At 37.1% G+C, this 27,682-nt stretch overlaps 1 protein-coding gene and 1 pseudogene across 1 annotated transcript; both read right to left on the bottom strand.

The window, feature by feature from the left end:
- Positions 1-21,115: 21,115 nt before the first annotated feature.
- Positions 21,116-21,715, bottom strand: LOC128549385 (piggyBac transposable element-derived protein 1-like). The gene has a single exon (XM_053526016.1). The coding sequence runs from the start codon at positions 21,713-21,715 to the stop codon at positions 21,116-21,118; it is 600 nt and encodes a 199-aa protein (XP_053381991.1).
- Positions 21,716-25,263: 3,548 nt separating this feature from the next.
- On the bottom strand, positions 25,264-26,583 carry LOC128549384 (piggyBac transposable element-derived protein 4-like; annotated as a pseudogene).
- Positions 26,584-27,682: the final 1,099 nt, after the last annotated feature.

Raw genomic sequence — 27,682 nt, 5'->3', positions numbered from 1 at the left:
TTGAAAAAAAAAAACCAAACCAAAAAACTTTACATTCAGTACTAACACGTAAATTGTCATGGTATTGTGGCTTGCATTCTCTCATTGATGATACCCTATCTTCAGCAATGTCTTTTAAATCATTCTCATATATACCTTTTCTTAATACTTTATCAAATATAGAAGTTTGAATATGGCATGGTTTGATAATATTTCCTGAACGTCTGCTTTATCTTTCTGTTTCCTGATGATGTACCTCTATAGTTTTCCGCTATGCACTGCACTCTTACAAAACTGCAGAATCTGTCTGGTTTCTGAAAAGGAGACAAATTAGGTATAATAAGCTAAACAGGTAATTTCAGCACTTTACCATATAAACAGCAAGGTTCAGATACCTTAAATCTGCCCTGTTGAAAAATTTCATGAACATTCATGAATAATCCTTGACTTTTCCCAGAACTTTGTTTCAGAACAGTTAAATGAAAGTTAGTGAACTACAAATGGGACTTTTAACGGCATCAAAAATTCATGAACTGGGCGTGGTTCATCAAGTTCATGAACTGGACTGTTCGTCAAATTCATGAACGGGGATGTTTTTTCATCAAAGTTCATGAATTGATAGGTTCATGAATTTGATGAACCAGAAATTCGCAAACTTGATGAACAGTTCATGAATAATTCTTGAACTATTTGTGAACTATTCATGAACAGTTCATCAACTACAAATGGGACTTTTTGCGGCATCAACTATTCATCAAGTTGATGAACCATAGTTCATGAACCATGAACTGAAAGTAACAAGATAAATGGAAAGTTGATGAACCCAGCTGAATTAGAAACAGTGATTTTGACAATAGTGACGTTCTTCATAATGATCCATGGCCTTCATACACTTTCTTCCACTGAAGGACTGAAACCTTTTGTGTCTGGAAAACCTGCATTGCCAGCAGTTTAGAAACACAATCAAACACTTAGTGAAGAGCTCTTAATGAATTTGTAATTAACATCAACATAACAATTTAAGTTACCCTTATTTACAAAAGAAAATGAAGTTCTGAACTGTTTAGTTCTCAACTAAAATAACATAAGTTCTCAACTGTTTTAACGATAAAACCAACACAAGTTTGCTCTCAAACTCCCCTCTACTTCCTCCTTAAGACCTTTTGGAAGTTCTGAATTTTTTCAGTTATGAACTTTCCTTTCCTTTCCTTTCTGTGCCTGGAAATCTGCCTGAAACAGCAGTGAAGAGTTTCTGTAGTTTAGTCCCATTTAGTGGTGGACGTGGCACAGCATTGCTGTGGGGAGACCTTTTCCCCACTGACGGAAGAGTTTTTAGTTCACCTGACACATAGTGACAAGGTGAGCTTTTGCGTCGTCCGTGCGTGCGTGCGTCAACAATTCCTTGTCTGCACGATAGTGGTTTCATTTATGATTTTATTTTAACCAAACTTGCACACAACTTGTATCACCATAAGGTCACGGTTCCTTTCTTGAATGGCCAGATCCCATATGGGGTTTCCCGAGTTATGGCCCCTGAAAGGGCCAAAATTTGCTATTTTGACCTTTTCTGCACAATAGCAGCTTCATTTATGATTTGATTTTTACCAAACCAGCCCCAACTTGTATCACCACGAATCTTGGTTCCTTCTTGAACTGGCCAGATTCCATCATGGGTTCCAGAGTTATGGCCCCTTAAAGGGCCAGAATTAGCTATTTTGACCTTGTCTGCACAATAGCAGCTTCATTTATGATTTGAATTTAACCAAACTTGCAAACAAATTGTATCACCATAAGATCTTGGTTCCTTTCTTGAACTGCAAGATTCCATTATGGGTTCCAGAGTGATGGCCCCTGAAAGGGCCAAAATTAGCTATTTTGACCTTGTCTGCACAATAGCAGCTTCATTTATTATTTGAATTTAATCAAACTTGCACAAAACTTGTGTCACCATAAGATCTCAGTTCCTTTCTTGATCCGGCCATGATCCCACAATGGGTTCCAGAGTTATGGCCCCCTGAAAGGGCCAAAAAAATTTGCTATTTTGACCTTGTCTGCACAATAAACAGCTTCATTTATGATTTGATTTTTAAAACCCAAAATTGATTGTATCACCACAAGATCTTGCTTCTTTTCTTCAACGGCCAGATTCCATCATGGGTTCCAGAGTTACGGCCCTTAAAGGTTTTAGAATTAGCTATTTGGCTTTTTGCAGCCATAATAGAGCTTTCAAATTTTTTGTTTATTTGATACAAACTTCCAAAATATCTTCAACAACAAAAAAAATCTTGGATTCCATGACAATCGATCCAATCGTAGGTTCCAGAGTTATTTTATATCTGATTACCTCCCCTGATTGTGATCAAAATGGATTTATATCAGTAAGTACTTACAGGACTTATTTGAAATTTCTTTATTGTTATTAGTTGGACAGAGATAATCAGGGTAGATAACTATGGACTGGTTTTTTGTCAAATTACCTCCCTTTATTTCAAATTAAAATGGTTATATATCCATAACTAATGAAGATACTGATCTGAAATTTCATTTATGTCAACAGATTTATTTGGCAGATCCTTCTTTTGTTCACTTAAAATATTTATTTTTTTAATTACTTCCCTTTTACGTTACTATAAATAGCTTATTTTTAGTAACTTTTTTACTATTGGCCGAGACCACTTTTCTGTGGTACAACATGGACGGTACCTCCAATTTTTAGGTGTATTTTGACATATCTATACACGGGTACTAAACAGTGCCTGCGGCACTGCCTGTGCCGACGAGGATTGAAGGCACTTCGCTTCCTGTACCGCAGGTACTTCGTCAATGTTTACAAAACGAGCGAGATCGGTGAGTGATTTTTGTCATTTTTATCATTTTGTAACTGCATGAAGCATTTTTTCAAAAATCGGGGAATGTAGCGGGGTGTAAATGTATCTTATCTACATATCCATGCTTAAATTTGTGGCAAAAGATCAAATTCCTAGAAACGTAAGGACAAATAAGTTTAGAATGAAACCTGATTTTTTCACATCAGTGACTGTTTAGACTCATTTCTTTTCGCTGACCAAAACGATGCCGTCTCTGCCGTCGTAAATCATATTTATAAATGACATGTGATCTGCTAAAACATAAAATGTGTCCAGAAAATTCCGAATTTGAACGTTATGCCAATTTTGAAAAAGTGCCGCAGGCATTTCGACGATGCCGCAGCCCATTCGAGGTGCCGCAGGCACTTCTAAAAGTTTCATAAATTTGACCCATAACTAACCAAATCTCAAATAACTCGCATTCGTACGGTTAAATTTTATATTCACAAATATAAAAAAGTATAGCAATCGGTTTATCTCCGCGGGTAATCTTAAACTCTAGTACGCGATTGTTCCGGTCAGTTAATTTCCCAAACATTATGCTTTTTGAAAATTGCCTTCTCTGTCCGTCCTATGCTGCCCGATATGTTATTCTTTTTTTCAAAGTTTTGTTTGCAGGAAACGAATAGGTTTTTACGTACATGTAAAAATTCTCCAGTTTGATCGTTTATGAGCTATACTTATATAAGTTCTCCCAATTTTCTGAAAACATTTTTACAATATATATATATATATTTTTTGTAGATATACTTAACATTTCCAGAAAAGTTAGGCTATTAAAATAACTACAGAAAATTTCAACATCAATATAGTTTCGGATTTTATACCGAAATAACTGTCTAGCTAGTAAGTGTAAGCTGTCCACAGTGGGCTCTTACACAAATGGTATCGAGATTATAATGTGAATCATCGCAATAATATTTACAGGAAAATTCTGACTATTCAGACTCTTATTAGAAAACTTCGCTTTATCACGGTAATTTCTTAAAGTATCGCGACAGCTACCTGCCTATCTCATGGCAGAGGTTATAATGCAGTAATTCGGTCAAAAATGTGCTTCCGTGGTGTAGTCGAAAGAAGTCTCTAGTAAATAGATCCTAATTTTTCCATTTTTCGCGCAACTGCGCGTAAATCGGGAGCCAAATGAGCATTATTTCACTCGTGGAATGAATTTTAAAATAAAATAGGACACTTTTCATGCTAATACTCGCATGTTTTCGAGTTGTGTTACGTGAAAACAAAGTAGGGTTTTTTATTCTGCTGGCCGCTTTCTGAAATGCGGCAATATGAGGGTACCTGACTTCAGTTGACTTGCATTTCACTGCATACTATTAAACATCCCTTTTTCTTTTCGTTTACTCGAAGGAAATGTACAGGTATCTTGTGGAAAATAGGTCTACGACGGAGTGAAAATCTAGAAACTGTAACAAAATTGTTCTAAAGTAGCTGAATTTTATCTGAAATTTTTTATTGGTATATAGCCTATACCACCATAATGGACTGATATTTAAAGCATTACAAAGGTTTGGTCCCTTTTATTTTACAACTATAAAGTCAGTTTACTACAGTATCATGGGTGCATTTAGTTTCTGCTTTCTGCCCTTCTGTTTCTCTGTCGCAGTCTTCCATTTGTCTAGTTTCGGCCAAATTTATGTCCCGATACTTTTTGAAAGTGCCTGCGGCACCTCGAAGGGGCTGCGGCATCGTCGAAATGCCTGCGGCACTTTTCCGAAATTGGCATAACGTTCAAATTCGGAATTTTCTGGACACATTTTATGTTTTAGCAGATCACATGTCATTTATAAATATAATTTACGAGGGCAGAGACGACATCGTTTGGGTCAGCGAAAAGAAATCGAGTCTAAACAGTCACTGATGTGAAAAAATCACGTTTCATTCCCAACTTACTTGTCCTTACGTTTCTAGGAATTTGATCTTTTGCCACAAATTTTAGCACGGATATGTAGATAAGATACATCTACACCCCGCTACATTCCCCGATTTTTGAAAAAATGCTTCATGCAGTTACAAAATGATAAAAATGACAAAAATCACTCACTGATCTCGCTCGTTTTGTAAACATTGACGAAGTACCTGCGGTACAGGAAGCGAAGTGCCTTCAATCCTCGTCGGCACAGGCAGTACCGCAGGCACTGTTTAGTACCCGTGCTATACCTTGTAAGAATTTTTTTTTCTTTTTGGTTAAATTTCTTCCCTTTGTTGTTCCTGTCCTTTGGACTTTGATATTTTACTGAGGACCTTCTTGTTCTCAAGTGCAATGATAACAGGTGAGTGATATAGGGCCATCATGGCCCTCTTGTTTTCATTCTTCTTGGGTAAAAAGGACATTAAGCAAGATGCCAATATTCTGCTGAACCGAATCTCCAGTCAAAAATGTTCCAAGATTTTGTTCAGATGGAACACTGTTTCCTGTATCATCTGTTGTCTGACAGTCTGCTGCTGGAGTCTCTACTTTAGTTATTTTTACTGGAGTTGCAGACGTTTCAACATTTTCAAGTTTCACCACTCTTTGCTTTAGTCGCTTTACTTCTGACTTTAGGTATGCAATTTCATTAGCCAAGTTGTCACTGGAATATAATGATCAAGATTTTTAGAAATTATGACAGAGAACACGGATACATAAATGATTAGCTTAAATGGATGTTACTGTTGAAAATTGTTACTGTCCAAATGTATTCAAATTTGAACCAATCAAGGGCCACAACTCTGCAATAAGTCATCTGACTATAACATGCTGAATATAAGCTCAAATACACATGCTAACGATAAGTCCTGTGAAGTTTCATCAAAATCTGAGCAGTGGTTATGGAGATATGCCGAAATGTGCTCAAATTTGAATAAACCAAAGGTCACAACTTTGCTGAAAATCAATGAACAGGAAGATGCTTAAAATATGCATAACCACTCATGCTAACGATCATTTCTGTGAAGTTTTATAAAACTAGGACCACCAGTTATGGAGATATGCCAAAACATGTTAAAATTTGGACAAATCAAGAGCCATAACTTCACTGAAAATCACTGAACCAGAACATGCTGATGATATGCTCAACTGGGCTTGGTATCAATGTAGCGTAACAAGTTCCATTGAAATCCTACCAGCATTATGGAGAAGAAGTTTGTGACATACATGCAGACATACAGACAAAAAGAACGAGGGCTGTCTCAGGACAGCAGCGCTCGACTGTTAAACAGCCTTTTCAATTGTATAAATTCGAAAAATATAAAAGTCGAAAAAGGTCATAATTTTTATGCCCCCGAGGGAGGCATATAGTTTTTGAACCGTCTGTCGGTCTGTCAGTCTGTCCGCAATTTTCGTGTCCGGTCCATATCTTTGTCATCGATGGATGGATTTTCAAATAACTTGGCATGAATGTGTACCACAGTAAGACGACGTGTTGCGTGCAAGACTCAGGTTCGTAGCTCAAAGGTCAAGGTCACACTTAGACATTAAAGGATAGTGCATTCATGGGTGTGTCCGGTCCATATCTTTGTCATCGATGGATGGATTTTCAAATAACTTGGCATGAATGTGTACCACAGTAAGACGGCGTGTCGCGTGCAAGACCCAGGTCCGTAGCTCAAAGGTCAAGGTCACACTTAGACGTTAAAAGATAGTGCATTGATGGGCGTGTCCGGTCCATATCTTTGTCATTCATGGATGGATTTTCAAATAACTTGGCATGAATGTGTACCACAGTAAGACGACGTGTTGCATTCAAGACCAAGGTCTGTAGCTCAAAGGTCAAGGTCACACTTAGACGTTAAAGGTCATTTTTCATGATAGTGCATTGATGGGCGTGTCCGGTCCATATCTTTGTCATTCATGCATGGCTTTTAAAATAACATGGCATGAATGTGAACCACAGTAAGACAACGTGTCGCGCACAAGACCCAGGTCCGTAGCTCAAAGTTCAAGGTCACACTTAGACGTTAAAGGTCATATTTCATGATAGTGCATTGATGGGCGTGTCCGGTCCATATCTTTGTCATTCATACATGGATTTTAAAATTATTGAGCATGAATGTGTGGCACAGTAAGACAACGTGTCGCGCGCAAGACCCAGGTCTGTAGCTCAAAGGTCAAGGTCACACTTAGACGTTAAAGGTCATATTTCATGATAGTGCATTGATGGGCGTGTCCGGTCCATATCTTTGTCATTCATGCATGGATTTTAAAATAACTACGCATTAAAATAACTACGCATGAATGTGTGGCACAGTAAGACGACGTGTCGCGCGCAAGACCCAGGTCCATAGGTCAAAGGTCCTAACTCTAACATCGGCCATAACTATTCATTCAATGTGCCATCGGGGTCATGTGTCATCCTATGGAGACAGCTCTTGTTTATATACATATTTGAAAACTTGTATCAAATTTATTATATAAATCAATCTGTGTCACCTGCTTTGTATTACATCTGTATTCTGTACTGAAAGTTAGAATTGACCAAAGTTTCTTTGAATTAGAACCGTTTTCATATTACAGTAGAAACTCACTAAACCGGACAAGGTCCGGACTGGGTAAAATTTTCGGTTTAGTGAGGATTTGATGTCTGGAGTAAGTTTACTTAAATATTAACCAAGTTAACCTTTAAAGGGATGTTGAAAACTAGAATAAAATGAAAACACATAAAGCATATTATTTTGAGAGGGGAATGGGGCCGATATTTGGCCCCAAAAACGGCCAAATGAATGCCCTGTACAGGACAAGGTAGATGTAAAATATTGGTAGTCCTTGCACACACTTTGGTTTGCATTTGTTTTTCTTCTCGAACATGTTTTATCAATTTCACTTGAATTTTTCTGACATAATTAATTTGGACTGTTCTTCGAACTTTTACATTGTTAATTTTAATGCGGGGAGAAAAATGTTGCAAACCAGATTGGCACTTGTTGCTACTTGTGGATCTGTTGGTGAAAAGGATGGTCGGTATGGTGAATACCAAGCACAGCTGCACCCCTTTATATATTGTAAATAAAGCGGTAAAATGGCGGTTTGCATCGAAGCAAAGACCGACATGCAGAAATTATTTTATCAGTTAAACAAGTGAAAATCAAATTCTGATACTGGTTATGTGCCTAAATTTGGACAGCTAATGTCTATCCTTGGTGGTCCAGTTTTGGTGACTCTCTGGGTTTTCTTTGCATAATTTCTATAATTCTTGAATAGGATATACTATCTAATATGGATTACTGAAGTAGTATCTTAATCAAAATGTTTGGTATAAATTAAGCAGAAATAAAAGATATTATAAATTTGGTTAAGTTTATCATGGCCACCCATGTTTTATTAATTGCCTTATAGAAACTTAGTGGGCCGTTTCGGTGACCTCCACTTTACATTGTATTTCTAAAATAACAATTAACTGCAATCTTTTATAAGCAATTTCTCATTCTTAACTATTTATAACGAGCTGGAGATAAAAGCGGTTAAAAGCAATGCTCATCTTTGTTTATAGTGAAATACTGAGTAATTTTTGAAAAAAGTCGGGTTGCATTAAAATACTAAGAAACAAAAGAGGCTGTGGTACAAAAACAGAGCAAAAATAGATACATTCTTGGAATAATTTAATAATATTGCATTGAATCATATAAAAAGAACTAATTTTTCATTCATACAAAATTTGGAACAATATTTCAACGACTTCAGAAATAAGATATTAAGATTGCCATAGAAATACATGTAAAAACCCTGCCAAGTTGTCATTGTAACAGTATATTCCAGTGTAGCTAAGATGTTATAAAACACAATGTTATCATAGTTGTCTGAAACTTTGCACTAAGACATGACAGCAGATTTAAAGGTCACTGAAACAGAGCAGTCAGCGAAACAGGGCGGCCGGCGATAAATATTCAGACAGCCCAGAAATATTTTCTTTTTTTAAAGTGACCAGGTACGAATCAGTTCGAAGGCGAATCTACGATATTTTTGGAACATTTGGGAGCCATATTACTTAAAAATGCTACTTCTGCGAATGTTTTTTTCAATTCAAAATTATTACGTGTAGTCTAGAAATTGTTAACAAGCAAGAAATCTTCTGAAGTGAAACAGAATTGGAACAATTTTTGAACATGAAAATATTTTTCCAACATGTGCGTGTGCCATTTCAGTATCTTGTAGATCTACTTTCGTGTAAATAAATACCTGGAATGTACTGTACCTACTGTTCTGATGAAAATTAAACACTTACAAGTTCTTCAGTTATGAATCCAGTAGCTCATCCAGTAGAATCCAATATTATTAAATCTGTAGCTCCTGCCCGTCGGCCATTACTGCATTACTACAACTGGTTCTGGGCATGCTCATCGTTCTGCGCAGTGTCAGTCTGCGCACACTCAAAGACTTTAACGAATATGAGAATTTATAATCTTAGTAGAGGTTGTCCGTGTCCATAAATCCGAAAATTTGTGGGTTGCAAATAAAACTGTGTTACTTGTTGTGAGCATTGGCTGTATTTGGGGTTTTTACTGGCCGTTTATTGGAATCAGCAGGGAGGCCATATCGAAAGTGAAGGTGGTGTATGTATTTGATCTTGCTCCTGTGATAAAAGAAGATTTTCATTTCGAGCTTTTGAACACTGGAACACTGTCGTTGCACGTGAAATTTGGTAGTTCTCTGGCACAGAATGTCACGTGCATACTGTACGCAGAATATGATTCATTGTTACTTATAGACGAACCCAGGTCTTGTAAGGTGGTGTAGGTACAGATTCATTTGATAAACAAGCGACTGACTGACTGACCGGTTGTGAAACACACTGCGGGGAATCACGTGATCAAAGTTATCTCTGAACCAAAATAAGCTTACGAAAAATACGGGAAAATATTTAAGCAACTTTTGCTGTAAATCTAAAAAAAAATGCAGTCTATACTCAAACTGAGATTCATTATTTTCCTTAGCTTTTTGTAATTAAACGATATCTATCTATCTATCTATCTCATCATAATAATTTAACGGTAATTATGTCTCCCCCAGGAGACATATTGTTTTTGCCCTGTCCGTCCGTCCGTCCGTACGTCACACTTCATTTCCGAGCAATAACTGGAGAACCATTTGACCTAGAACCTTCAAACTTCATAGGGTTGTAGGGCTGCTGGAGTAGACGACCCCTATTGTTTTTGGGGTCACTCCGTCAAAGGTCAAGGTCACAGGGGCCTGAACATTGAAAACCATTTCCGATCAATAACTAGAGAATCACTTAACCCAGAATGTTGAAACTTCATAGGATGATTGGCCATGAAGAGTAGATGACCCCTATCGATTTTGGGGTCACTCCGTCAAAGGTCAAGGTCACAGGGGCCTGAACATTGAAAACCATTTCCGATCAATAACTAGAGAACCACTTGACCCAGAATGTTGAAACTTCATAGGATGATTGGTCATGAAGAGTAGATGACCCCTATTGATTTTGGGGTCACTCCGTCAAAGGTCAAGGTCACAGGGGCCTGAACATTGAAAACCATTTCCGATCAATAACTAGAGAACCCTTGACCCAGAATGTTGAAACTTCATAGGATGATTGGTCATGAAGAGTAGATGACCCTTATTGATTTTGGGGTCACTCCGTCAAAGGTCAAGGTCACAGGGGCCTGAACATTGAAAACCATTTCCGATCAATAACTAGAGAACCACTTGACCCAGAATGTTGAAACTTCATAGGATGATTGGTCATGAAGAGTAGATGACCCCTATTGATTTTGGGGTCACTCCATCAAAGGTCAAGGTCACAGGGCCTGAACATGGAAAACCATTTCCATCAATAACTAGAGAACCACTTGACCCAGAATGTTGAAACTTAATAGGGTGATTGTACATGCAAAGTAGATGACCCCTATCGATTTTTGGGTCACTCCATTAAAGATCAAGGTCACAGGGGCCTGAACATTGAAAACCATTTCCGGTCAGTAACTTGAGAACCACTTGATCCAGAATGTTGAAACTTAATAGGATGATTGGGTCATGCAGAGTAGATGACCCCTAACGATTTTGGGGTCACTCTGTGAAAGTTCAAGGTCACAGGGGCCTGAACATGGAAAACCATTTCCGGTCAGTAACTTGAGAACCACTTGACCAGAATGATGAAACTTCATAGGATGATTGGTCATGCAGAGTAGATGACCCCTAACAATTTTGGGGTCACTCTGTTAAAGGTCAAGGCCACAGGGGCCTGAACATGGAAAACCATTTCCAATCAATAACTTGAGAACCTCTCGCCCCAGAATGTTGAAACTTCATAGGATGATTGTTCATGCAGAGTAATGACCCCTACTGTTTTTGGGTCAGTCTATTAAAGGTCAAGGTCACAGTGGCCTGTTCATGTAAAATCATTTTTTGGAAATAACTTGAGAACCACTTGACCTACAATGTTGAAACTTAATAGGATGATTGGACATGCAGAGTAGATGACCCCTATTTATTTTGAGGTCACTTGATCAAAGGTCAAGGTCACAGGAGCCTGAACAGTGACTTGAGAATCACTAGGCCGAGAGTGTTGAAATTTAGCGGGATGACTGGACATGCCAAGTAGATGATCCCTATTGCAGCCAACCATCAGTGTCTCTTTGACTTTCGCTCCTGACCCCTATTGACGTCTTGCCTATAGGACTTTGCATTGGGGGAGACATGCGCTTTTTTACAAAAGCATTTTCTAGTTTTCAGTTGTCATATGTTAGGCTATGTTTAAATTTCATATCTTATCATGGTAGGATAACTTTGGTTGTTAAAAATTATTTCGATCATGTGATTCTCAACACTGCATTTGGTAGTCATTTGAAAAAAAAAGCTTTCCAGACACGTGAAATGTCAGGCGAAGAAAAAAAACGGTCTGAAATTTAACACGTTTATTTACACAACACAGTTTCTAAAGCACTTAATTATTGGCATAGCAAAACATTGAAAGAGAAACATGTATATATAGTTTTTTGTTTATGCATTCATTCATTCATTTATTCATAATAAATGCTGACTCATGTTTCTGTAATGCTGTTAGACTTGTTCCTAGCATGATTTATTTTCCAGTCAAGTTGTGGTCAAGTTATGGCCGTTCAGTGCAAGTGTTCATTCACTGCGAACAGAGAGACTGATTCCATGGACGACACAGACGCTCGCCGGTGTCTTGATGACCTCGGATGTCCGTATGTAGTAGTTGTTAAGAGACTTCATCAAGCTGAATCGGTCTCTCTGTCGCCCCCCTCCTCCTCCTTGCCTGCACTCTTACGACCACGACAACACATCATGTCCCAATCACTACAACAAAACCAACGATAAGACCCCACATCAGTTCCACATGGCCACGGATAACTGTAGAAAGAGAAAACACAGTAGAGTACTTACTTGTTAAAGAAATTAAATGCGCCGACGTGATAGTATATTTTTCGTATAAATTAATAATTTCTGTTTACCTATATCTTATCTATTCATTTACTTATCTATATACATTTATTTATTTATTTATTTATTTATCATCTTGGGATCTTACGATTCCGGTTATTCACAGCTGACAAGTCAACTTTACCAGTTATTCACAGCTGACAAGTCAACTTTACTGTCTTTAATTAAAAATATCTACTGCCTACCGCTGGCAGGTATCGAATCCATTGCTGTCAAATCATTGAGAGATAAGATAAAAGTTAAAAAGATATAGACTCGCTACAGGTCCCTGTGTACATCGTAGTGCCCCTTTAATTTCATGCTATCGAAGTACAACAACAACAACTATCAGCTAAGACTTACTTATGATAGGGCGGCCTCTCTGAGTGGTGCTGGTGCTACTGGTTGTGTTTGCAGTCGTGGTCCCGTCACCACCATCATCGTCATCATCATCGACCTCGGTTTCGCTGTCGTCATTGTTGTGGTCATCATCATCGTCATCATTCCCATCATCATTATCATCATCGTCATCATCATCATCATCATCATCATCATCGTTTTCAGCGTCAGTAGGGATTACCGGGGGTCTTGCAGGAGCGGGCGTCTGCAAAAGCAACAGAAATCATCATTATCATTTTGATATCAAAGTATATATCTGGCGCTTATCTATAAATATCTTGCGCCGTAATGCTAGGGGAAAATGTTCACAGATGCACATCATTTTAAATATATAGATATAAAATTATGTATACTTGAAAAAGATAAGACCTCACAGCCAAGGCAGTATATCTTATCATTATTATAATTACTATCATCATCATCTTCATCATTATTATTATTATTATAATTATTATTATTATTATTATTAATAATAATAATAATATTACGTATATTAGAGATTGAGCCGTGCCATGAGAAAACCAACATAGTGGGTTTGAGACCAGCATGGATGCAGGACAGCTTGCGCATCCACACAATCTGGTCAGGATCCATGCTGTTTGCTTTCAAAGTCTACTGCAGTTAGAGAAACCATTAGCGACCAGTATGGATCTTGACCAGACTGCGCAGATGGGCAGGCTGGTCTGGATTCATGCTGGTCGCAAATGCACTATGTTGGTTTTCTCATGCCGCGGCTCACATATATATATTATAAGAAAAAGAAAAAAAAAAGGCTTACGTTAACTATTTGTACAGAAAAAAAGTGCTTCTCAGCATAAAACAAATGATAGCAATTTACATTTTGTATAGTAAAAGGGAAAAAATTCACTTACTGGTACTCTGGCCGTTGTTGTTGTTGTTGTTGTGGAAGTGGTGCTTCCAAATGCGCATTTCTGCTGATTCAATGTCATGTCCCTTGCCTGAAATTGCGACGTAACTATGTCGCAGTCCATCGTCATTCTGTGTAGCATAACTTTGTCAACTGGTCTCGGGACAGGAGCCTTAACTTCTGTGACAAACCCCGACCCCATGCTCCGAACGAGTTTAGCTCCTTCACACCTCGGCATCGCTAGGGCTGCAGACCCTTCTTTAGTCACCTCACACACAATCTCCTTTTCTTTACATACACAATCCTGCGCCACTAGGCCATTAAAAGTGAGGAGGAAAATTAACCAAATAAGCATTTTGATTTTTTTCCGACAATAATTCTGTTTTCTTTTGATTTGTTTTTTCACTAATGACACATAAATTAATTAAACGCGATTAAATAATTCGAATTTGACCACGTGACCACAAAATTTGATTGACAGGTCTCGTGTCAATGTGGTTGATCATCAAAGGGCCACCGTGGCACGCGGCATCACCGACTCAACATCAAAGAGGGGATTAGGAGTCGGGCGTCATGCGTGCAGGTGTGCTGCCCTGGCTTTTTTCATTTCACTTTCAGTAGAAGAAAGTTATTATGATGATCTGAAGCGGGGGCTACTTACTTCAGATTGTTTTTTGTTTGTAATTTTTCTTTGCTTATGATATGTATAGGTTGTTGTTGCTGCAATTTTTAGACAACTTTTACCGTGCCATTTTTTATCATATTTTATTTCACAATTTATGACATAGCAGAGACAAATTTCAAAGTCATGGCCACTGTCCGAAACTTCTGATCATCAAAGGCGGCAAAACAGACGTAACATCAAAGAGTGGACTAAAATTCAGGCATCTCGCGTGCAGGTGCAGTCTGTGCCGGCTTTTTCACTTGCAAGCCATTGCTGTAGAAACATCACACACATGTTTATCATTATTATTGATCAGTAAACATGGTATAAAATTTTAATGTGAAGGCTTAAAAAAAAACAAAACAAAAAAAAAAAAAAATGTTAGGACATTCAATTATGAATATAGCTCAAACTTGATTTGTATATTTAATCTAGTTAAATAGTTAAATGCATTTGAGGTTAATATGTAAAGATTTAAGTGTTGTTTTTCAGATAAAAGCACTTTAAACAGAATTGTGCATGTTGTATCTGTCTGAAATTAATGTTGTTTTTTTTTTAATGTTTTCGTCCACAATAAATGCCAAGAATTACTTATTAAGTTGTTTTATGAATAACAAATATACTTAAGTGAAACAAATTTCTTATACTTAAGATGCTTTATGAATACGGCCCCAGTACTAGGACTGTCAAAATGTTATTTCACATCATTATGCATTTAGATCTAGATTCAAATATTGAAAGGATTTGACACATCATTATGCATTTAGATCCAGATTCAAATATTGAAAGGAGTTGACACATCATTATGCATTTAGATCCAGATTCAAATATTGAAAGAAGTTGAACGGGGGCTGGTTGGAATTGAGGGGGAGGGGGCGGGGGAGAGAGGGCATGATTATTTCACAAGATATTTGGTGAATGAAAATGGAAAAAATGTGAAAATGTTGTTATTTTCTTTTATTAACAAAAAAGTAAAACAACTGAAAAAAGTTTAAACATATCATACACGGACAAATACACATTTTTAACACTCTTTCAACAGTTTATAAACAGTCTTCGATAGCAAAAGTTTGTCTATAAAGAAAACTGCTTGGAAGTCTTTTCTAACTCTTCTGTGCCAAAAGATTCCTGTCTCCGTGACAGTATTGAGAAATCTGCATGTTAGCTTCAAATTATAGAGGTCCGATAGTTCCAGACTGTCTGTGATTTTTAGCAGCACTTCCTCTGGAAGCTGTCTGAGTCAACTTCCGCCGTCTTCCATGTCCGCCAGTTCTGCGTCCGACAGGGCACTCCTCCAGGCTTTCTGATCCCTCTTTTGGTCTTCGTCGTCGTCCGTAAAAAATGGCTGTGCGTCTTGGAGATGGTCGTCCTCTATCTCTACATCCATATCTGAATCCGAGTCGGGGAACCTTTGAGTCACAAAGATCCCCTCGTCATCCGACGACGACGACGACGAATCCGACGATGCCTCATTTTCCGACGATGAATAGTTCAACGTGCAACGCAGACGATGCAATGGCGGTAGCCTCGGAGTATCGTCTTCGTCTTAAGAAATTACATAAACCCGTGGCGGCGGTCCTGCCGGTGCCCCTGGTGGAGATGGCCGATGCTCGGCTGGCAGAAGTGAGGCAGATGCTCTAAAAGGCGTGCTGTACGTTGCGCCAGCGTCGGAGGCCTGATTTAAAATCGACTCCCAGGCCTCAACCAGGTGTGGGATGGCTGCTGTGAGGTTCAGTATGGCAGTCATGCTCAGTTCTGTCTGCGCACCCGACCGAAGGTCCGTAACCATGCCAGTCACGACTCTGGCGTCCGTTGTATCTATCTCCAGATGGGTGTGGTCGTCGAGCGAACGTTTCCAAGTCCTCCCCTGGATGCCATGACTCTTAAATGTTTAGTGTTAAGTGTTTGGTTTAGTTGTAAGTTTTTAAGTGAGTGTGAGGCTGCGGAGGTGTAGCATTATTGTTGTTATTTCTTATCTGCATCCATCATAAGAGAGAAATGCCCCTAAGAATCCACGCTGTGTTTTGATTATAGGACAATGCGCCTAAGAATACACGCTGTGTTTGATTATTATTTATTATTTACATTAACAAACAAAGACAATGCCCGTACGGATATGCGTGTGTCAATAAGAGGGAACGTCCTTATCTGATGAAACAAATATTATATTTCATCGAGTCGCACATGTGCGCCATCTCAGGAAGCGATAATTAATATCTATATCTATCTTTCTATATAAAAATAAGTTCTGTGCAAAAAATTTTTTTCCCCTTTAAAATGACCGTGGCTGCCAAATTTTCTTCTTATGAACATACAGTACATTCATTTCTTGTTAAAGTGTCCGATCTACAGATGTTTAAGCAAGTTCCACATGGCATGCAGTGCTATTAAAGCATATTAAAATTTAAAGCCCGATAAAGTTCATATAATTTCGCTACATCATCTGAAAGTGTATTGTCTACTGAAAAAAAAGAAAATAAAAATTACACGACAAAATATGTTCAAATGATACCAGAAAATTGTGGGGCTAACCAGGCATCAAATTTTACCTATTTGTGGATCGGATACCTTAAGTCCTATGTCCTATTTCTGATAATTACTTTCTTCAACATTTGTCAAAGATTTGAATATTCCTGAATATGCTGGAATGTTTTGTTGTTTTTATTACCTCCCTTTATGACTCTTACTATTACAGTTCCTGCACAATATTATTAATAGCGGCGCTTTTACAACTATGTTAGTACGCTGACGTCTGTATTTAAAATAAAAATTCAAAACATTATGGACCTTTAACTGAAATGAATTTTTTGGCGTCGGCTATCAAAGACACTTTAATTACTGTCATGTTGTTGTTGTTGTTTACACACAGTCTTTTGGTTAGTTACCGATATACCTCGCTGCTCAAATGCCACGCTGTTTTCAATTGTATCTTGTTCATGCTTATAATCTTGTTTACTCTTACACTTACAATAACAAAGACAATGCCCTTGGAATATTTGTCGATAAGGGAGAACGTCCTTATCTGATGAAACGAACATTATCATATTACGTTTATTCACACAAGAAGCGAGCGATAATTAATATCTAACTATACAAAAAAAAAGAACAATTCAAAATAAAAAAAAACAAACTGATTTCTGTGCACATTTTCTCCATAAAATGACTACCAGCAGCAGAAGGTGTTATCTGTGTGACTGCATGAAAAAAGCAACAGACTTAGAACTGAAATGGCAAACGATAAATACTTGAAGTATGTACATATTCCTACTATAGACTTCTACGCTCCCGGAATGGAAGAATTGAGGGAGCAATGTACTTTGTGCGGTGTCATCATAATCAAACCAAATGCAAGGGCATTTTCAGGATGCGGACATCTGTGCTGTTTGAAGTCTTACTTTTTGGCCAAACATACGGCTTTGCGTTGTTTCTGCTGGACTGAAAATCATTACAATGTCGGTTGGAATCAGACAGCCGCACAGGCACCAAAGGAAGAATGAATGAATGAATGAATGAATGAATATGAATATGAATAACTGTAAAAGGTCTTCCATCACTGTTAGTTTTAAAAGCTCATAAAGTCTTTTATTAAAATGTGCCTGCCGCGTATTCTGTTATGAATTCATTCATTTCTTGTTAAATCCTATTTCTTATAATTACTTTCTTCAACATTTGTCAAAGATTTGAATATTGCTGAATATACTAGAATGTTTTATTGAATCTATTGTTATTATTATTACCTCCCCTTTATGACTTTATGGCCATTGCTCATATGCCACGCTGTTTTGATTGTATACAGTTCAAATTTTACAGTGAACAAAGACAATGCCCTTAAGTGTATATTTGTCAATAAGGGAGAACGTCCTTACCGTTTTCATTATCAAGCCATCTTTTGCTCTTAGCGTCTCCGAAATGTGAAGTTTTTAGCCTACTGGGCTCTCCGCCACGTCTTGCATTATACAGCGTGATTCTGCTACAAAGTGCATCTCGCAGCTTCACGTATTCGTGTACCCCAATGAAAGTGAAAGGGCAGGTTAGCTTTTCAATGATTTGAAGGGTGAGGTTCCGCAATGCCTCAACATCCTCTTCGATTAACCTATTTTCAGGCATGCGTAACCTTTCAAGTCTGCTGAGTTCTAAAGCATAAGTTGCATCACCAAAGACGATAGGTTTATGAAACACTAAGGTTTTTATGAACTTCTCTAATTCTTGCACTCTGTCATCATTTTTTTTATATTGTGATGACCAACAAGGTAGTCAACTGAAGTTCTCAACAGGAAATACAATGTGTTTTTTACGCCGGGCTTCAGTGATCCATCGGGATTCTTTGTTACGTCATTTATAGCACTTTCTAATGAAGAAAAATTTTCTCTCAAAAACATATCCTCAACTGTAGAAGATTCTGGAAGATATTCTTGAAATGCTATGTAAACCCTTGCTGATTGCCGCATGTCGGACATGACGGATTTCCGTGTTTCCATATGTTTTTCTACATTCTGTTTTTTCACCTGGTATAATCTCCTTCCGATAACAGATAAAGTGAAATCTGTTTGGCAAAGATTGCTCACTGGGTCTCTCTGAAATCGGCTTATTATTTCTACAAAAAATTCATCGTCGTGTGTGTATAAGTCTGGTGTTGTTAGCTCCAACTTCCGCGGAGCATCCGTGTCATCACCTATGCATAGTTCTTTGTGTCGGTAAAACAACTTTCTGTTATAGTATCCTCTGCATTTAGAGCACTGAACCAGGACCCCTTCCCCACCAACCTTTCTTTCAGCCAAGTATGTTGGAACTTCTTTCGCAGCCTCTTTTCTATTATAAATTACGATGCCATCTTTTCTTAATAAGTCTAAGCTAGTCTGCCTTTCCTTTGAATTCTCTGGCATCACCAAAACATTCATGACCGCAGGTTTATCAGCATGCTTTGACATTTAATTCCGACTCAGTCTTGTTTGTAATTTATCACAGAAGGGGCATGGTCTTCTCGGTTTTTTGTAAGTTCCCTTTCCCACTTAAAGATCTGGCTTATCAGCTACTCCCAATGCATACATATATAGGTAAATTACTTATCAATAATCAATAGATAAGGAATCAGGTTAGTTACAGCATATGCATACAGGTTATTGGTAAAATTCATGATTGTGACACCTGTGTTAATTGAAGGACAATTACTGTGTATTCTGATGATTTGACACTTTTATTGTCAATGTATGAAATTTAGAGAATTAAATTCTCTTTCCAGTGATATAAAAAATTTCAGAATCAGCATTCATCTTCTAATAGAAACCAGCTTTTAAAATGAGACCAAACAAATATTTTTACTGTTTTTAACAGTTTTAAATTTTATTTGTATAAAAATAAACAAACATTTTGTGAAAAAATATTCATATATATACATGCTGAAATGTATAACAAGACTTTGTAACAAAATATTAATAAATCAAAAGTAAATAAAGACTGTCAGTAAAAAAAACAAACTCCAAAATATGACATCTCCTTAGTAATTCAACTACTTGGTACTTGTCTCAACATTTCTATTATTTCTATTATTTCTAAAATCTAAAAACTTATTCAACTTGGTACTTACAATAAATAAATAATTTATTTACAAATAAATAAATAATGATACAAATATAAGGTATATGCATATTTACAATAAATAGATAATTTATTTACAAATGAATGAATGAATGAATGAATAAGTAAATAAATGAATGAATGAGTAAAGTAAAGTAAAGTAAAGTAAAGTAAAGTAAAGTAAAAGTAAAAGTAAAAGTAAAGTATTATTGAAATGTACTATTACAGCAAAGAGACTAATGTAATCAGGCTATATCCATCTCAATGTAGGTGATAATCCGAACAAATAAAAATCCAATCTTTTCACTGAATGTGGAATATAATATCACAAGACACTGTATTCTAGCACATCAATTTACAACTATTTACATATTTACACTGCGTTTAGTAACTCGCCTTTACTGATAGATGAATACTCCGTGTTTTCAACAGAATGTGGAACAAGTTATCACAAAGCACTGTATCCTAGCACGTCATTTTATATCTATTTTGTAACTCAGGTTTATTGATTATGGAATCGACCATGACATCCATCTCTACACAAATGCACGCGGCATGCCTGACACCCATACACTGGGGCCAGGCAGTTTACCATGGATATGTCCACCTACATTTTCTGCTGCGACTAAGCCGGGCCTGTTGACTAGCTTATACGGCGTTTCCTGGTGGTGTAACCGGCAATCAAGTCACAAGCTAATTCTATGCGAAAGTCCAGGTGAGTGTAACGTTGCTTCGAGTGTCTTCTCCGTGATACTGCCTGGTAAATTATAAATGCGTTGACAATAGCACAGTTCACCAAAAACCAGAAAAGATATCGCCATCATTTCTTACTGTGGCGTCCAACTTCATACTGCATACGCAGCTGGTCGTGCTGGTCCACTCCGGGAGACAATCAAAATCCCCTTGATCAAAATCCCCTACACTGAAAAATGACAGGGTGTTACAAAATCCCCTTCATACTTTTACAGGGGGTATCATAATCCCCTCTGTGATTTTTACTTATTTCATCAAGTTCAAATACAACTATATACAACTTGAAAGTCTATTGCATAAAGCACGTAAATACAATGCCTTTAGCAAGCATAATATAATTTGGAGCACTGATATCTATATATCTATAATGTAAATCTCAGAGGGGATTATGATACCCCCTGCGAAAGTATGAAGGGGATTTTGTAACACCCTGTCATTTTTCAGTGGAGGGGATTTTGATCAAGGGGATTTTGATATACACTCGTCCACTCCACCCATGTACCTATTGTAGTAGTGGATAGCAGCTGGTTGACGTAAAGGAATCACGTTTGCCTCAACTCTACGTTGTGTGTCTCTGACATCTGTTGGAGCATGTGCTGTAGACAGGTGATGAACATTTATTTGTCTCTCCAGGCTGTGGCGGTCAAATCACCTTTTTGCATTACAACAAAATCACCCCTTTCCTGAATTGCATGTGGTTTCTTCAGTTCTGCAGGGAAACCCTTCCTATTTACGCGGACTGTCCCACAACCATACAACCCGTTATCAAGTAAGTCCTCCATAAGCTGCACACCAGTAAAGAAATTATCAAAGTATACACATCTGTGACTTTGCTGTAGATGATCAGATAGGGTCGTCACAACACGGAGTCCAAGTCCATGTTCTGGCTGATTGCCTGTGCGCCCTAAATAAACCTCAAACCTAAAGAGATATGCGGACGTCGAATCACAGGCCATCCAAACCTTAATACCTCTCTTTATCGGCTTGGCCGGCATATACTGACAGAATGACAGCTTCCCTGTATATCGAATCATTGCTTCATTGACTGACACGTTACTTCCCACATCATACCGCTCAAGAAAGTTTTCAGACACATGATCTAACACTGGTCGGATCTTATACAGCCTATCATAGTCCCTGGATCCACGCACAGGTTCACTATCTCTGTCAGAAACGTGAAAATACTGACTTACTTTCTGAAATCGGTTGGCCGTCATCACATCTGATATTCCCGAATTACCAATAAATTTGTCCTTTGACCAGTACATACGGAGGGGTGAATGCGACAAAGTGCTAAGTGTATTTCATGAAATTTTACAGGAGAAGGAAAAAACATTCCTGTTGCTTTATATTTTTAAATCTGATTAAAAACAACTTTATTTTTTTAAATCTAGTGGAATTTTTAAAGAAATTTCTGACAGAAAAGAAATTTAATTAAAATGTCACTTAGAACTTTTTCGCACTCCAAATAGATACAAATTTGCAAAAGGTAAGCGCGACAAAATTCTAAGTGATTTTATATTTTATTAATAAAGGGACATAAAATTCATCTTTTTGTACCCAGTTTTTTGTAGTGTCTGAAATCATTGAATAAAATGAACCTTACTAAAACCATGTCACTTAAAACTTTTTCGCAGTCATTTTTGTTTACTATTATAAAACTTTGTGACTTTGAAAAGAGTCTAAGTGACATTATAAGTAAGCCCTTACAATGTATAGGTCATCCAAATTTTTTGCTTTTGAGCTTATTTTTCTTTAGAAGGAAATATTTTTCATGTATCTATTAAAACAACATGGTGTTTGATGGCTGGACACAAGAAGTGGGCCCTTTAATTTCTTTCACAGTAGTCAAAAGTATTGTTCACTGTACAGAGCATAGCATAACGAATGAAACTGCTTTATCTGCTGAATATCTTTTCAATAATACAAGAAAATATTTATCACACTAAGAAACAACACATAATTGTTTTCCATTTCATTTATATAAAGCTTTTAAACTTCAGTAATTTCTCAGACTCAGAATTACACTGAACAAAAATGGCTAGCCAATCACAATGTATCTTTATAAATTATATTCTTTGGCTTAGTTAATGTATCAGTTTTAAGAGAATTATAAAAACTGTATTTCAGACATGATATTTTCCTCAGAGTTAAAAATTCATGCATTCTAATATGACTAGCAATGTATTATTCATCACAACGTTATTATGTTAACATCATGTCAACATGATATTTAGCACCATGTAGTGCTTTCAAATTTGATTCAGTATTTTACCTAATAGCATTTTTAAAACGAAATGTAACACTGCACAACTGTCTAAATTAATTTATGCACATACTAATCTGGTATATTCGCTTTACAGAATTTGCCATCATTTTCGCCCAAACTGAACTCTTCTGCAAGACGTATTACCATTTCCAGTCCTGGTGTGTATAAACAAAGGAGCGTGATGACACACCATGCATACACTGTGTATGTAAAACAAGGAAACAGTTCCATAATATTGATCTAAATTTTACGACAAAGACATATTAGAAAGAAAATTTTCTATAGCAAAATTATTTATACAATCTGGCAGTAATAATCGTTCGAAATAATTTCACTTGAGCTGCGCCCTCGTGAAATTATTACACCTGATGTTTAACCACCTATCATGCATAAATAATGTTAAAACACTGCTTTGGTGTAAATTATTTCTTAATTACTGTATCACTAGAATTAAATATTTCTAGAAATATTTACAAATGTTGGACAGCTGGTATTGTTCAGTACCGGTATATTATGCTTTGATTCAGTAAAACAGTTCTCTTTCAATAGCAAAATGTTTTTTTCCTGTAAAAAAAACTGTTTACAATAAATAAAATTTAAATCATCATGCATTTTCCTATTCTGTACTTAGATTAATGTTGAGTACAGAAAACAGTGTTTCAATTTATTTTTTGCCCAATGAAGCTTCAATACTTTAATTATTGAGAAATATACATATAAGTTGGAAAACTTGTTTCAAGATCTAGCCTCACAAAACAGTATAATTAAATAACTTAACCTGACTAAATAATCTATTATAAGAGTTAGTCTCAGTTACACTACACCGTATAGCGTTAATGGACGTTTAACGTATAACAAAATTTCCAATCTGTTCGTGTCCATTCGCATGCGTTTCTTTTCCGTTTCTCATGCGGCACCTGCACTCCATGCTCTGCGAAATTCATTCCATCCAGTGGAAGGTTTTGAGCATGTTCAAAATTTAGAATGTACACCACCGGACAAAGTTGTCCGTTAGATGTACGGTAGCAATGCGCTGATATGCGTTTTGTTGGTTACTCGTGCGTTCCCTATTCTGATCTTGACTGGTTCGCATCCGTTCTTGTCAGGTTCGCATTCATTCTTGTCCGGTGGACCTGATTCACAGCCGGACCACTACCGAATGATGCAACGGATGTAACGTAATTATGTTCAATGGATGATAACTGACAAGAACGTTTTATCAGTTTCTCATGCATTGCGCTTTTGTTTTACACGGTACAAGTCTGTTACTAGTACGGTGATAGCCGTTAATTGAATGTTGTTCGTCCTGTATATATGCATAAATCTTGCGGTCATTGTGTGTTTTATGCGCCCAATACACCGATCGCGAGAGCATCGAGCTGCAGCGGGGAATGCCTTTAGTCACCGGATAACTTTCTGTCACAGTTTTTGTATACATTTGGCGTCCGTTAACGCTATATGGTGTAATGTGACTTACACATAAGGAGTTAATGTCAATCTACTCCACATTGCCATTTCTGTGCAGTGCAGGTCATGCATACTAATAACATACACTACAAATCAGACTGTCATTGTGTAACGTAGATTCCATTTAATATTAGGTTTAGATGTTTCTTCAAGATATGTTAATGATTTTGAGTTTTTATTTAGTTACAAATATGAAACAGTTTCCAGAGATATGGCTTTATTTTCAGTGTGAAATTGTCAATCATATTCTCTGTGACATGCTGGCATTAATCAACAGTCACTTTAGGTGACACTGAACCTTTTCAAGATCATTAAACTTTGATTCCAAAGATTTCATTACATGTTCTATGAAATTCTCCAGATATCACTTTAATTATACACGGCAGTTAACCAACAATAAGATAAGATACATGTGTTCCTAATAATTTGCTGAAAGCCATGGTCATGCAGTCATTTCAGTTTCATCATTATAGCAGTTACTGTAATGGCTGTGTTAAATGTCATTGAATACTACTGATGTAAAAGTTGTATTATACTGTACTATTTGTAATCTAAAAACTCATAACAATATATGAGTAAATTTATGAATACTTAAAAAGTACACAGATTTTCCTAAGAAACCTATGTTTTTCTTATCTAGAGCAGTAATCACCAGAAGCTCCGATATATGCATTCATTCACTGTTACTGGAGACATACAGAAAATGTGGTTAAGAAATTACAAAAGACACCTGACAAGGTTTAAGTTAACTGTGAAATGACAAAAAGATGAGCAATCAATCTAAATTCCAGGCCAAGATGAACTTATTCGTATATTCGTGTGATTCAATCATATACTGTGAAAATGCTACAGTACAATTGTATACTGTGATTCACATTAAACAAGAACTGTACAACTGTACAAACAGTCATAACTTGCCGATCGGTCACACATTAAACCGGAATCCACCTTAAAACCGGAATACATTTCCATAACTGGAATACACCTGTATCTTTTTAATTAGAGGTATATTGCATTGTTTGCATTTATAGCTTGTTTGCTTCCTTTTCCAGCCGGCAGTGGTCCTGCTACTACAAACTACGCACTCGGGTCTATACTTCGCGTCTTCGAATTTTCCTACAAAATGTCACTCTGTTAGCCTGTTTGGTTGTTCGGTGTTAGATGGTCGGCCTCTTCTTGCTACCTTTCGCGTAAATCCCTCAATCAAACCATCTATTATACACTGCCTGAATACTTTTGGATTTACAGCAGTGTCCCCTTTATCCTGTTGATACAAAATGTATGCATTCACTAACGCTACCTCACGACATCTGTGATAAATGGTTTGATACCATTTTGCACTTTTGTGCGGATATGCAGATGTTCCAATTTTTTGGTCAAGTATATCAACACCTTCCATGCTCTGGTTGTATGTTACCGCAAGAACTGGTTTCTCAACAATTCGCCTACCCGCCTCACTTCCTCTTGATCTAATACTCTTATCCATTGTGTTATTTGTTGACACAGTTGAAATAAAGTGAACGCGTTTTGTATCATGCCACCCACATGCAACTAAATTGTTGTCCCGCATGAATACAGGATCACTCCTTTTCTCCAACACTAACTGATTTGGATGTAAATATTGTGGCATTCCTTGTCTTCCGGGTCTCACAGTACCACATGCTCCAGTTACTTCCTGTTCTAGACATCGGAATAACGATGGCGAACTGTAATAATTATCTGTAAATAGGATCTGGCCTTTATTCAAATATCCCTCCATCAACTCCAAAAATATACTTTCAGTTATAGTAAACCCAGGTACTTGCTAAAGTGTCCCTTTTCCAAGATAAGTGATGAATTTCAGTGCATAGCCACTCTCGCTTTCGCACAATGCATATTGTTTGATTCCGCAACGCGTTGGCTTCAACGGTAAGTATTGACGGAATGAAACACGCCCTTTGAACTTGATGATACTTTATCTATGGCTAAATCACGACTCGGTGCATACACCTCTGTGTATCTTGGCTCACAAATATCAATGAGTCCTCGTATTTTGAACAAAGCATCATACCCTGGTTCCCCTCGGCGAGGCCTCACTATTTCATTGTTTGAAAAATGAATAAATGAGCACAGTAAGAGATATCTGTTCTTTGACATTATGTCAGTAAACTGTGTAGAAGTTAGCCAGTATTTCTCCCAGTAGTCTGCTAACTCATGTTTCTGGCAAAGTCCCATTGCTATTTGCAGAGCAACATGCGCTTTCATTTCAGAATCTTCGGTATCTTCCCAAGAATTGAATCTCGAGTGCCGTGAAAGATTTGCTCGATTAGCAAGAAACTGTTGTGCGTAACGGTTAGTTTCAGTTGCCATTAGTTCAAACACTTCATTTGGGAAAAATAAATAAAAATAATCTACAGGGTTATAGTCTGATGTGTCAACCAAAACACCTCTCCTTTCTTGAAAATCTGGTAACCAGTCACAACTATACGGATCAATATCATCATACTTCTCCCATTGAGTGTCTGTCTGGTTTCATTGCTGCCTGGCTTGAACTTGCTGCTGATTATTGTTCTGTCTACGTGGTACATTATTTGGTCTTCCACGTACAGCGGCATTGTTCGGTCGACCACGACCACGGGCAGGTGCTGGTCTTCTGACCTGGACCGTTTCTTCAGCGGAGTCACTAGAACTATCAGATGATTCTGAAAATATACAAATAAACACAGCATTTAGCAATATATTATACATAGAAATATCATAAAATTGTGTAATATGTATTGCAACACTTTTGTTATTATATAAATTTGACAAAATAATTGCAGACATTTGCATGCACTGTGCATATACATGTACCCGAAATTTTGTCCGAAAATGTTTTCCGAATTGTTTTCAACATGATTTCATAAAAATTGTTACAATTCATCAAAATGGAATTGTAAACACAAGCAATGTTTTGTATATGTATAGACACATGTAATGTAAGCAAATCTGAGATAAATTACAGAGGATATACATCTTTTACGTACACAGATCGATGGAAAACACACACCGTCCGTAGCAAAATCTTATAACTAACCTGAACTGGAATTTTGATCCGTATTTTGTGGTGTCAAAGTCCGTGATGACACAGAATTTCCTGTAGAATCTGATTCAGAGTCATTTCCACTGACAAAATCTTCGCTATCACTGTTATTAAAAAGCATTTCAACAACTTGAGAGCGAGAATATGACGGCCCCTTACGGGCGGACGCCATCTTGTTTCTGAAAAAGTGGCCCCTAAATTTGCTGCATTTATTTTCTCAATATTTCTTTCGTAAAACAATTTTTTCATTGTTCTATTTTTTCACTTGTAAACAAAGAGCCTCGTTTTGATATTGGGGAATTCCTTTTGGTGATCTGTGCGAATTACACGTTGTAAATTTTTGTTGAAAACGGTAGGTATCACGGCACTGTTCTAGTCGCATATATG

The sequence above is a fragment of the Mercenaria mercenaria genome, chromosome 16 (genome assembly GCF_021730395.1).
Source record: "Mercenaria mercenaria strain notata chromosome 16, MADL_Memer_1, whole genome shotgun sequence".
NCBI lineage: Eukaryota > Metazoa > Mollusca > Bivalvia > Venerida > Veneridae > Mercenaria > Mercenaria mercenaria.
Note: the sequence above shows the minus strand (reverse complement) of the source record. Positions and strands in the feature narration are given on the sequence as shown.

Bases quoted from the DNA above. Each gene is read 5' to 3' on its own strand.
- LOC128549385 (XM_053526016.1), bottom strand. From the start codon at position 21,715: ATGACGGCCAACCGATTTCAGAAAGTAAGTCAGTATTTTCACGTTTCT.